We start from the raw sequence: 14,111 nt of genomic DNA, 5'->3' as shown, positions 1-14,111 counted from the left end.
TTTGTCTTGAAAGACACAGTGAGTTAACTATCTGAGGAAGTATTTTTTCTTTTTTCATACTACTGTAGAAATTACATCATAATGATCATGTCTCCATGGTTGTTCAATCTGTACATGGATGGGGTAATAAAAGAGGTACAAGGTAGGGTAGTGGATGTTGGAGTGGCCCTGGTGAGAGAGGAGAGTGTTTGGAAACTCCCTGTACTGTTGTTTGCAGATGATACTGTGTTGTTGAGTGAAGATGAAGGGGAGCTGCAAGGCTTGGTGGATGAGTTTGAGAGAGTGTGTAAGAAACGGAACCTAAAGGTGAATGTAGGGAAGAGTAAAGTGATGGTCTTTGAGAGAGGTGAAGTTAGTGAATGTACAGCGAGGTTGGATGGTGAGGAATTGGAAAATGTGAGTACGTTTAAGTATTTGGGTAGTGTGATGAGTAAGGATGGAGGTTTGGAGGGTGAAGTGCTTGAAAGGGTACAGCAGGGAAGAAAGGTTGCTGGTTCCTTGAAAGCAGTGATAAGAAACAGGGAAGTGAGCATGGAAGTGAAAAAGTTACTACATGACAGTATTGTGATACCAACTCTAATGTACGGAAGTGAAGCTTGGACATTGTTGGAAGGACACAAGTCAAGAGTGAGAGCAGTGGAAATGAGTTATTTAAGAGGAGCCTGTGGAGTCACGTGGAGAGACAGGCTGACGAATGAGGATATAAAGGAACGTTGTGGTGTGGATGTGGATGTGATAGGAAGCGTTATGAGGAATACACTGAAGTGGTTTGGCCATGTGGAGAGGATGGAGGGTGAAAGACTGACGAAGAGAGTGTGTATGAGTGAGGTGGAGGGGGAAAGAGGGAGGGGGAGGCCGAGGATGAGATGGAGGGATGGGGTGGAGAGGTATATGAGAGAGGGGGGTGTGAGTTGGGAGCAGGGCAGTGAAATGGCGGGGGACAGGGTGACTTGGAGGCGATTTGTTTGTGGCCACCCCAAACGGGATTGAGGCGTCTGGCAATAGATAGACAGATAGACCTCTAATTCTACCCATACTGATAATGGATATGACACACTGATCGTGACCACCTGCAGGGAATGAAGTGTTGTCTTCTGGGAATACACTGCACCATCACAGCACATTTAAGATACAGATATGTAAACAGCCTGTGATAAGGCAAAGCCTTCCCTTAAATTTCTCATATTTAAACCTTTCAGCCCAAAAATATCATTCTCATCTTATTTCTGTTTCTTCCTGATGAACTCACTCAGATCAGGGTGCCTTTTGAACTGGTGGGGTTTTGACATATTGTATCATAGTAAAGCATACATTATTTCGGGTGTCTTTTTAAGATAAATAAAACAAGCCTTTAGCTAAGACGTATCCCCACCATTAGGTAAAGAATATATAGAGATACATTAAAAAAATATGGCAGTTTCATATATAGGGACATAAACTAGAACTCATACACTATCTTTCTTTAAGAAGTGAAGATAATCCAGCAGGTAGTTTCCAAGATACAGCTATTTACAGATTAGTTTCCTTATATGAAAATAGTTCACAAAATACTAACAATGTGGCTTTTTCATATATAAGGACATACATTAGGACTCATACTCTACCTTTCTTAAAGACATGAAGCGAATCCAGCAAGAAGCTTCCAAAATATAACACAACCTCATATGGTCATAAGCTCACAAAGTACAGTACAGACAATATGACAAGTTTACATATACGGGCATCAACTACGAAAAATACTCAATCTTTCTGTGTGATATGAAACCAGTTTGCCTAGTAGTTTCCGAGATACAGGCCCGGACAGAAAGACGGACAGACCTATAACATGACACATTTTTCCTTATATGGTCACAGAACATAAAGACAATATGGCAATTTCACACATATGGGCATCAACCATGACATATACTCAATCATCCTGCGTGGCATCAAGCCAATGCACCTGGTAGTTTCTGAGATACAGGCCCGGATGGAAAGACGGACAGAAGGATAAGACAAGACAGATTTTTCCTTATATGGTCATAGCTTGTAAAGTACAAACATGGAAATTCTACATATACAAGCATCAACTACGACACATACTTTATCTTTCTTTTTGTGTGATATGAGGTCAATCCACTGGTAGTTTCCAAGAAGCAGGCCTAGATGGAAAGACGGACAGACAGATAACAAGACAGATTTTTCCTTATATGGTCATGGCTCGTAAGTACAGGCAAACCTCAAATTACGATACCCCAAGATGCACTACCCCGGAACAGTGATGGGGATAGAAATACCACCATACCCAGCCTATCACAGGCCTACCCCCTGTTTTGTGATGGGTTTTGATTATTATTTTTTTTTTTTTACCAATTTTGATGACATTTTATACTAAAATTTGGGATTAGGTTGATTTATGAACTGTCTTTAGACTCTGATTAATGTGTTTTAGTCATAAGTGGAGTGAACACTGTAATTTGGGGTACGGATTCTTGCCCATCAGACTAGGTACAAAACAATGTGGACAACAAGGCAACTCAAAAAAGAATATTTTGTGTTTGACCACTGAACTGTGATCTAAGCTATCATGGAATACATAATAATAATTTTAAATAAATATTAATAATCATGAAAACCTCAGAGAGTAAACATTTCATGCACTGATGAAAGCTGTGACATTGATTAATCATGTGTTTATATTCAGGCCGTTCAAGGAAAAACACTATACCAATGAATTTCTAAATACATGTTCAAAAATAAGAGAGAAGAAAATAAAGGAGCTCAGCAACCTGTACAGTAGCTAAAACGACATAAAGAAGGGCTGTTGAAAAGGCTATCCCAATCGCATCATCAATCTATAAATCATGTGTTCATATTCAGGCTGTTCAAGGGAAAACACTTTGAAAATACAAAGGAATTTCTAAATGAATGCTGGAAAATGAGAGAGAAGAAAATAAAGATCAGCAACCAGAACGGTAGCTAAAACGACATAAAGAGGAGCCATTGAAAAGGCTATCCCTATCGCATCATCGATCGATAAATCACGTTTACATTTGGGCTGTTCAAGGGAAAACACTTTGAAAATACAAAGAATTTCTAAATGAATGCTGGAAAATAAGAGAGAAGAAAATAGGGGAGCTCAGTAAACCAGAACAGTAACAAAAACAACATAAAGAGGGGAAGTTGTAAAGGCTATCTCGATCGCATCATCAATCGCATTCCCCTTCAAACATCAACAATTCTCTGCCATAACAATTCACACCTTGGATGATTCTGCGTCATTCATACATTATTATTATTATTCATAACTGATTTTTATTTAATTGTCCCGGGTCCGTCTGATGGTGGGATTGTATTCAGTGCTTCTGTTTCTTCTCTATGAGTCTGCGTACGAGTCGAAGATCGCTTTCTCCAGTAACCTTGACTGTCTTGGTTGGGGAGGAAACCCAAGGCTCAAAAACACATCCCTATACTTTACACGTTAAATCTACGCCGAGATACAATACTCTGCCCAGCGATGGATTTTTACTTAACTAAATGCATCTTTAAACCAGGGTATGCCTGTACAGGCGGTATAGCAATTTTACATACAAGGTGCGACCCAAAAGTTCCAGTAATTTGAACAGAGGGAGCCAACCGCTTGCAGTTTTGCCTTTTGCTGCTGCAAGGAGTCAGCAGCACCCCTTGTGGGTCAGTGTGGCCCCGACCATGTCTGCAAGTGGACGGGTTATTGAGCTACCCTTACTATTGTAACGTGATGTGTAGGTGGTTTGGTGGTTTTGCAATGGCGGACCAATGGTGCAGCAATGTCAAGTCGATGTTGATCGTTTTCTTCGATATCCAAGGGATTGTTCACAAAGAATTCGTCCCACCCTGTCAATCTGTCAGCGGAAAGTTTTAACTGAAAAGTTCTGCAGCGTCTGAGGGAGAACATCCACTGCAAACGTCCAGAACAGTGGAAGAACAAGGACTGGGTCCTGCATCATGACAATGCCCCACCCACATATCAATTGTTGGCCAGCAGTTCCTGGCTTCCACTAACAAGGTAGTCATTCCCCACCCACCTTATTAGCCTGACCTTGCCTCCTGTGACTTTTTCCTGTTTCCCAAGCTGAAATAACGACTGAAAGGGCGGCGATTTGACTTGACTGATAAGATCCAAACAGAATCGCAGGAGGTGCTCAAGACCATCACACCTGAAGTCTTCCAGTGATGCATGGACTTGTGGAAAAAACACTGGGACCACTGTATACATACCCAAGACAATTACTACAAAGGCGACAGTGAGAACTAGGAGGTAAGGTAACTTATTTTCCTACAATATTCAAATTACTGGAACTTTTGGGCTGCATCTCGTATATGGGCATCAACCATGACACATACTCTATCTTTCTGTATGATATGAAGCCAAACCACCTGGCAGTTTCCGAGATACAGGTCCAGACAGAAAGATACACAGACAGACAACTCAGCAAATTTTTCCTTATATGGTCATAACTCAAAAAGTACATTCAATATGGCAAATTTACAAATACAGGCATCAACTATGACACACACTCTAACTTTCTGCGTGATATGAGGCCAATCCACCCAGTAGTTTCCGAGACACAGGCCTGGACGGAAAGACAGACAGACAGATGGACAGAGGCAATTCCTATATCCCGACCATGTGGAATAATGGTGGGGATAATAATTTTGCAGTACTGTATTATGAATAAAATTAAAAACACATATCACAGAAATGAGATTTTAAATAACATAAATTATCAAATCACTTCACTATTTACTGAGCAATACAGTTCATGTCAAATATGGCATGCCTAGACAACCTACTGTTAGCTGTTCTGCAAACCATGGAGTATGGGATGTTATGATCTGGGGACAAATTCATAGTTTCTTGAGCCTCAGTTGCATTTGTCTATACAGTAAGACCTCACTATAATGGACTAATTGGGGCCCATGCCATTCCGAAAAATGCGAAATTCCGATAAAAGCGACATCCGGACTTCCCCCTGCTAAAACGGACTTTTTCCGATATATCAGACATTAGTCCGGATCATATGAACAGTTTTTAAACTGTTTTGACTACCACTGCAGTACTGTACTGTGTTATAACTTCACTACATTAATCAAATGATATAATATATACAATAATACTGTGCTGTACACTGCTAAACATGTCTTTTATTTATCATATTGTGATGAACATTGCTGAAGTGGTCAGGCAGTCCAGACTGTTTCTGGTTTTATCAGACTTTTTCCGATATATAGGAATTTAGTCTGGTAGCTCCTCAAGTCCGATAAAAGTGAATTCCGGTCTATTGAAGTCCATTATATCGAGGTTTAACTGTACTCTGAAAAATACCATAAAACATAATTATTTCTGACAAAATTACACTCCTATGGGGACTCACTCATCACAAAGGAATGGTCAAGATCCTTTGTAAATACAGGCCCTGAAGAGATACCAAGGCCTGTCAGAATCATCATGTTTTAATCAAGTCATCTGTTTACATGATGGCAAGGGCACCAAGTCGTATGCATACTGCTCCAATGACCCATCCAATTTAGTGACATGTTTTATCAAATTATTCTTGTTACTATCTCATCAATCACAAGATGCCTTCATCCCATAAGAGATGGCCATAAACTAAATGCCTCCATATCACCATGTCCTCTGCCATCTGGTTGCCCTCTCTCCAATTCACACTCCCCTCTCATATACCTGCCCATCCTATCCTTGCTACTACAAAACAATGATAGCCAATGTATTAAGGCAATAGCTAGTCCATCATGGTTAAAAAGTCCATCCTATGAGAAATAAGATAATCTGGCGAAGGAGGGGGGGGGAGACATGCGAGGACTGAATGAGTTAAAAAAGTCGTCAGAGTGTACCTTGGAAAGCAAGACGTGAAGAGCTCAAGTACTTGATGGAGAAGGCAGGAGGGAGGTATGAACTACTGGAGAGTTGTGACCATGAAAAATCTGAGAGGAAGATGTGGCATATGTCTGACAATAACAGGTACTGGAAGTCCTCATTCTAAGTTGCTTTTATTTTATCATTTTTGCAAGCAACTCCTTCAATATGGTAATACCATATTTAAAAAATATGCTCATGCTGTCTCCAGATGATTCTGTTCAGTTCAGATGACATTTTTTTTTTGCTGGAGGGGTTACATATGGCCACTTTTACCACATCACTAAAGAGGTCTCCCTCAGGCTGAATAAAATTATCCAAAAGGTAGAAAGAATACACTAAAAAGATTCAAAGGATTAAGCTTAATGTAATTCATGGGGAGGGGGGGGTTGTTCCACTATAACCTATTAAGCTGATTTAAAAATTTTCTCCCCAGTTTACAGCACCAAATACAATCACTTCACCCAGAATGCAATTTTTCATAACAGAATTTGTACACAGTACACACGGCTGTTGGTCAGGTTCAAAATGTTTTCACAACATGCACTGACTGCACTTATTCCATGATATGGGCCAAACATGGCCTAATAGAATTTCTGGTCATTATACGTGCCCTTCCATCCCAGAGCATGGGGCATGTGACTGCTCAGAAGCTCACTACACACTTCTTCCTCCCTCCTCCTTCACACCCAAGCCTGTCTACCGTTACACTTCATTTTACAGTACCGCAGTTACAGTGAGTGTGTTTATACAAGTGTTTATCAATATGCTGTTAGACATTCATATGAATGTTTTTAACTTTTAAGGCCAATTTATAGAAAACTAAGGTGGGCTTATGGGGATCATTAGGGGTAACAATGTGGAAGGTGCTGACCAATTTCCCACAGCCTCTGTCTTCCATAATGTGATTTCTATAACGTTAAGCATGCTGCCAGCTAAACTGTCAAATTATAGGCAAGCGGACTGTATACAGAAAAGGTTGCTGTATTTTATAGCAAATCCATGTCTCAAAGTGAAGGCTACCAGTAGTCTATCTATCTATCTATTGCCAGACGCCTCAATCCCGTTTGGGGTGGCCACAAACAAATCGCCTCCAAGTCGCCCTGTCCCCCGCCATTTCACTGCCCTGCTCCCAACTCACACCCCCCTCTCTCACATACCTCTCCACCCCATCCCTCCATCTCATCCTCGGTCTCCCCCTCCCTCTTCCACCCTCCACCTCACTCACATACACTCTCTTCGTCAATCTTTCACCCTCCATCCTCTCCACATGGCCAAACCACCTCAGTGTGTTCCTCACAACGCTTCCTATCACATCCACATCCACACCACAACGCTCCTTTATATCCTCATTCGTCAGCCTGTCTCTCCACGTGACTCCACAGGCTCCTCTTAAATAACTCATTTCCACTGCTCTCACTCTTGACTTGTGTCCTTCCAACAATGTCCAAGCTTCACTTCCGTACGTTAGAGTTGGTATCACAATACTGTCATGTAGTAACTTTTTTACTTCCATGCTCACTTCCCTGTTTCTTATCACTGCTTTTAAGGAACCAGCAACCTTTCTTCCCTGCTGTACCCTTTCAAGCACTTCACCCTCCAAACCTCCATCCTTACTCATCACACTACCCAAATACTTAAACGTACTCACATTTTCCAATTCCTCACCATCCAACCTTGCTGTACATTCACTGACTTCACCTCTCTCAAAGACCATCACTTTACTCTTCCCTACATTCACCTTTAGGTTCCGTTTCTTACACACTCTCTCAAACTCATCCACCAAGCCTTGCAGCTCCCCTTCGTCTTCACTCAACAACACAGTATCATCTGCAAACAACAGTACAGGGAGTTTCCAAACACTATCCTCTCTCACCAGGGCCACTCCAACATCCACTACCCTACCTTGTACCTCTTTTATTACCCCATCCATGTACAGATTGAACAACCATGGAGACATGACACATCCCTGTTTCAAACCAACTTTCACAGAGAAAAATTCACTTAGTTCACCATCCACACGCACTGCAGCCTTAGCACCATCGTACATACTCTTCACAGCATTCAACAACTTCCCATCTACTCCATATATTCTTAACACTTTCCACAATCCTTGTCTATCCACCCTGTCATATGCTTTCTCCAAATCCATGAAAGCCGCATACAACTTCTTTCCCTTCTCTAGAAACTTTTCCACTAAAGATCTAAGAATGAATATCTGATCTACACAACCTCTTCCCTTCCTAAAGCCTCCCTGTTCTTCTCCAACTAATTTCTCTGTTCTTTCTCTAACTCTGTCTATAAGTAACCTACCATACACTTTTCCTATTAGTAGTGCCTGTCATAATTTCCAAAGTGTGTCACTGTATGTATGGGAAATGGAAGCTCCAAAGATTAACAACATGCTGTCCTGGCATTTGCATTGCCATGTGACGTGTATATTCCCCTTGAATCTAATAACAAACACTGGTTTATTCTTGCATTTTCACACACTTTTACTCTGCTCACAGGAGACTTTCCCATTGGGAGGAGACAGTTATAGCTTTCACAAAAACTTTCACTACTACAGATCCCTTCCATGTTGAATAAAAATGCTTGGAGTTAGTATGAAATTATTTGTCACCAGACTCCAGGTGCTATGGATGATATTAATGGAACACAGGCGAATTAATAAACTTCACATCAACTTTTACCAAAAAAGAATGGCAACAGACGGGATTAGTCAGTCCCAAAAGATTCATCGAGATCATCATTCCAAACATTTTTCCCACCTAAATATGGGGTTGGAAAGGATCCAAAAACATGAAAAAGAGATGACACCAAACTGAAAGAACTATCAACAGAATGCCATGTGGAATAGGCCACACAATTATAAAAAATTAATGGAATCCTGCAGCACATACCCATACTCTCAGCCATGCAAAGCACATGGGGAAAATACAGTATACAAATAAATAAATATCCTAATGACAGTTGATGCTGATGATAAAAGACAACACAAAAATCAAAACACAGAGTATGTTGAACAGTGGATAGTTCATTACAGTATCAGTTATATAAATGGACATGCAAAACCAGCCCAAATCTCAATGGGGGAGGGGGGATCTAACTAACCTGAAACCAGATGGTGTTGATGATGCGGGACAACACAAAGATCGGAAGAACCCAAAGCATGTTGAACACGGTGGTGAGTATTGATGAGACGTACGGCCACACGGAGCCAGCACCTCCCTCGGCCAGACACAGCCCCAACACCCATTTTAGGCCTGGCAGCACCAAGTTGTCAAAGAGCACCATCGACAACCCAAACACCACACCATTCAGCACGCAGCACTGGATGATCCGGTGAAGTACTTTCGTCTCACTGTAGCGGCACAAGTTAGCAATGGAAATTATAATGATGTGGAGTTTCAGTAATCCTTTTGCTGCCATGGCTGCAATTATAAGGAATGCTTTCCACACAACAAAGTTTTACATACTGCTAATGCAGTTGCTCCCCTACTTACAAACCTCTGAGTTATGAACCTTCAGACAAGGATTTTTTTCCCCCATGCATTAATTATTTTTTCAAAGACATCTACAGATACTGTTTAAGTGCTTATTAAGACTTCATGACAACTGCACTTATTATCAAAACACTTTAGTTGAAGCAAATGGTAAACAATGTATTTCTGTTTCAATCTACATTCAGTGTTTATAAGTACTTGGCCTCAGGTACAGTGGCTTCATGTCCAACTTGTTTCTTTAGTGCTGATTGCCTTTACTATGGTAGACACTAAAAATATTCAATAAAAGAAAAAATTTATTTAGTATGGAACATTTATATTAGTACAGCTTGCGTGAAATCCAATGAGCTTTGGTGGAGGAACGGAGGATCATTAATCCAGGAAATCTCAGGAGAGATGCTGCAGCCAATCAGAATACACCATGTACTGGCCAGGAGAGGTGGAGGGGCCAATTAAAACATTCGTTTGAATGTGATGTCACTAAGCGTGTCTCCCTGTACATGCCTGAATGTGTGTGTGTGTGTGTGTGTGTGTGTTTACCTATTTGCATTTACCTATCTGCAGCAAACAGGAATTGAGCTAAACTCATATTGTTCTGTCTCCATTTCTACTTTTATCCAGTCTAGTTTTAAACACATGGATGCTTTTTGCTTTCACCACCTTGTATAAGTCTTTCCAAGTACTTATACTTCTGTTTGAGAAACTGAACATTTTCCGATCATTAAGGCATTTGCTTTTCCTCAATTTAAATTCATGACCTCCTGTTCTTCTTCCATTTTCTGATACAAAGATTCTTTCTATCCACTTTTTCCAGACCTCTTACATTTCTAAACAATGTAATCAAATCTCCTCCTTCCCATCTCTCATGCAGTGTTGGTAACTTCAGTTTTTCCAGTCTCTTCTCATAGGTCAGTTCCCTTAAGCATGGTATCATCCTCGTTGCCATCCACTGTACTTTCTCCAGTTTATGAATATGCCTTTTTGGATGAGATGATCATATTGCAACTGCATATTCTAGTCTTGGTCTTATTATGACACTATTAACTCCCTCAGCATTTCCTCATCCATATAATTAAAAGCCGGAATCAGTAATTCATATGAGCCTCCAACAATTGTTTATATGCTTTTCTGGTGACAGGTCATCTTGTATAATCACTCCAAAGTGCTTCTTTTTTCTTTTGCTAATTATCTTTCTGCCCATTTTATACATCCAAGTTGGTCCTTTTTCACTCATTTGTAACACATGACACTTCTTGGCACTGAACTCCACTTTCCAAGACTGGATCCGGTTGTGGAGTGTGTTCATGTTCTCTTCCAGCTCCTTACAACTATCAATACATTTGAGGCCTTGCACGCCATAAGAGGCAAAGCGCCATACCATCTGAAACCTGTTTTTTCCCACCAGCTGCTCCCTCATGCACTACCCTATGACTGCACAAAATCGCTTTGCTCAATTTTAATTAGCGCAGTAGGGGTGAAAGTCTGAAGTGAGCAAAGTGACTTTGTGCAGTCATAGGGTAGTGTTTGAGTGAGCAGCTGGTGGGGGAAAAAAAAAAAAAAATTCAGATGGTATGGCACTTTGCCCCTTGTGGAGTGCAGGGTCTCATTTAATATGTTTCATGATTTTAGCATTATCTGCAAATATACGTAACTATTCAAACCTTCTGACAAATCATTTATTTATACCAGAAACACTGTTGGAGCCAAGACAGAGCCCTGGGGCACTCCACTATAATAGTCACACTTTTCCATTGTGCAACCTTGTCTCTCATGGCTGTTCTCATCCTACCACATAATCTTCCATCCACTCTAATAATTAGTTTTCCATGCACTCCTCCAAAGGTCACTTCCACAGCAATCTCTTATAAGGCACCCCGTCAAATGCTTTCCTGAGGTCTAGGTAGACTCAATCTGCCCACCCCTCTCTCTCTTGTATGACACCATCACCCTGCTATAAAAACTAAGTAAACTGGTAACACAATTTCTTCCTTCCTTAAAACTGAACTGTCTTGGTGTTATCGCTTCAGTTTCTTCTAAATACCAAATCCATCTTTTTCTGATAATTTTCTCAAAAAATTTTTTAACCGCACTAGTTAGCGATACAGGCCTCTAGTTGAGTGATTTTCTCTATCTCCTCCCTTGAAGAATGGCACAATATTTGCTTTTTCCAGTCTTTAAGTACCTGCCCATTTTCTTGTGAGCTCTTTACGATGACATACACAGGCCACAATAATTGATCAGCACATTCTTTCAGAATCCATCCAGCCATGTTATCCAGTCCCACTGCTATCCTCACATCCAAGTCCCTCATCATCTGCAGCACTTCATTCTTGTCAACTGTAATTTCTGCCATTCTCATTATCCTGGCTTCAATTTCAGGTTCATTAATTTCCTCTTCCAGTACATACACTGACTGCAGCTTGTTGCTCATTATTTTGCACAAATCTTCTCTTTCACAAGTTTCAACCCGATCTCTCAATTGTGCTATATATTATGCTCGTAACTTTCATTTTACCATTTACAAACCTATAAAATAGCTTAGGTTCTTTTATACAAATAGTTACAATATCCTGGTGCTATCAGATAGGTATATGTGAAGCTACAGAATGCTGTGAATTTTGTTGGGCCTATCTGATGAAGCCAGGATTTTGAGTTCTTGAATGATGAGTGAATGGAATTGTGGCCAATTGAACTGGGCAAACTTTGGCTGTCTGGACATTGCTACTCCTCACCCTGCCCTAGGGTGGGAAAGGAGCTCCAGATGATGATGATACAATATCTTTTTCACACTTCCATTCTTCCTCTCTCTAAATCTTCACATATTCATTTCTAACCTTCCTGCATTCGTCCCATGCCCTTTCACTATGCATTCTTCTCACTTTATTCCATGCTCTGTTTCTTGCCTCAAGTGCCTTTCTACACTTATTGTTGAACCATTCTTTCTTCTTTTCCAATGATGTGGAAAATTTGGGGACATATTTACTAATTCCTGTTTTGTACACTTCCATCAGAAACTCATACTTTTTATTGACATTTCTGGTTGCATCCATCCCATTTCACTCCGGTCTACATTTTGGAAATACTGTAGTTCCTTAAGGAGGCAAAATCTGCTTTTCCATATTTATATCCATTTTCTCTGTGTTTTTCATCTTTTTCACCTTCCCTTACTCCTGCCACTTCCATCTCAATAACCAGATGATCGCTTTTACCTTGGGTGCATTGACAGGTTATATTCTTCACATCAATTGTGTCCATGGTGAATATCAGGTCCAGCCTTGATGGTTCGTTGTCTCCTCTAGTTCTTGTATTTCTTTAATTAACTGGGTTAATGTATTTCCCATCACCATTTCCATCAATTTATTGCCCCACAATTCCCCATTGCTCTCAACATCCATATCTTCCCAGTCAACTTCTCTACAATTAAAATCCCCAATGTTTATTTTTCTATTCCTTCGTTCAAGTGACATCTTTATCTGCACAATGGATTCTCTTATCAGCTGCTCATAATCCACATTTTTTCATGACCTAGTGTGTACGTGCACACACACCTCCTCTTATTTATCATGCCACGAGTGCCAACTGCCAACCCACAAAAGAGGCAACATCTCACACAAGAAGAGAAAATGAAACTTGCTAACTGAAAGGATACTGTTTACAATATTCTAGGGATTTTTTTTTAACCTTAAATTAGTCCAGTCTGTTCTGAACTGGTAATTTTCCCCATAAAGTTTATTATTTGTTCAGTATGGAATTAGTCCAGTATGGCAGTGCTGTCTGACCTAATTAATGTACTGGATGTTACTGTAATAATGATTTCTGACTTAAAAACTCTTCAAATTACAAACTAACCCTTAATCCCATTTCAGTCTGTATGTAGGAATGCAACTACACTGCAAGCTGGGAGACACTGGCAATATAATCTATACAGTATATCATAGGCAGCAAAGGAACTAAATGAGCAATTTTTCAGTAATTTACCATGGACTTTAAAGCACTCAATAACATCAAACAAGGGAACTTAAAATGGCAACTTATTGTACTGTGCTTCATTCAGGCTAAATCAAAATTATTTTATGCAGGTTAAGAAAATTTTAGCATTTTAAAGCTTAAATGACAAAGTTTTCCATCCTCTGAAGACCAGAAATGCTACAGTTGAATAAAATCATCTAATGATAACCATGATAAAATATTTTCAAGCTTCCACAAAAAGTGAACAAACTATCCGGTACTGTACTTATGGATTAGTAAATTGTTTTAGTGCCATACTAATCAAGAAGATATTAGGGAAAGATAATGTTTCTGCTATGAAAAGAAGGGCTCAGGCCTCAGAATGATATACTTAGTCTCAAAGTATAGCAGGCAATGGAACATCAACCCCTTCACTACAAGAAATTCCTTCTATGCCAAATAAAACTGCATGGAAGTATTGTAACGAGAATAAGAAAATGTCTATTAAATTTGAGAGGTTAATGGGGTGTTTCTAACCTGTTCACAAAAAGAATTCTTATGAGTTGCAAAATGTAATCATACTCAAGAAGTTAATAATGAAAACATTAAATAAAAGATACTCTTTCAACAATGATACATTACCTCCTGCAATCTGGTGATGTATTTTAAAACTTATTCTTGTTACCTCCTGAAGATCTTAGCTCAACTTTGGATCTCTTGTGGTGAAGGGCTTAATCAAGGCTATATCTAATAACTTGGAA

General features: G+C 39.9%; 1 protein-coding gene across 2 annotated transcripts in view; it reads right to left on the bottom strand.

Annotated features, from left to right (window-relative positions):
• Nucleotides 1-14,111, bottom strand: part of tank (EI24 domain-containing protein tank) — a 75,525-nt gene that overhangs the window by 36,128 nt on the left and 25,286 nt on the right. For both annotated transcript variants that reach the window (XM_080275713.1, XM_080275714.1), the window contains exon 3: nt 9,011-9,260. In XM_080275713.1, the coding sequence (XP_080131839.1) occupies nt 9,011-9,260 (250 nt within the window). The remainder of the gene's footprint in view (nt 1-9,010; nt 9,261-14,111) is intronic.

The sequence above is a fragment of the Coenobita brevimanus genome, chromosome 62 (genome assembly GCF_032717465.1).
Source record: "Coenobita brevimanus isolate Jiangsu-jjx chromosome 62, ASM3271746v2, whole genome shotgun sequence".
NCBI lineage: Eukaryota > Metazoa > Arthropoda > Malacostraca > Decapoda > Coenobitidae > Coenobita > Coenobita brevimanus.
This window is presented reverse-complemented; position numbering and strand designations above follow the sequence as displayed.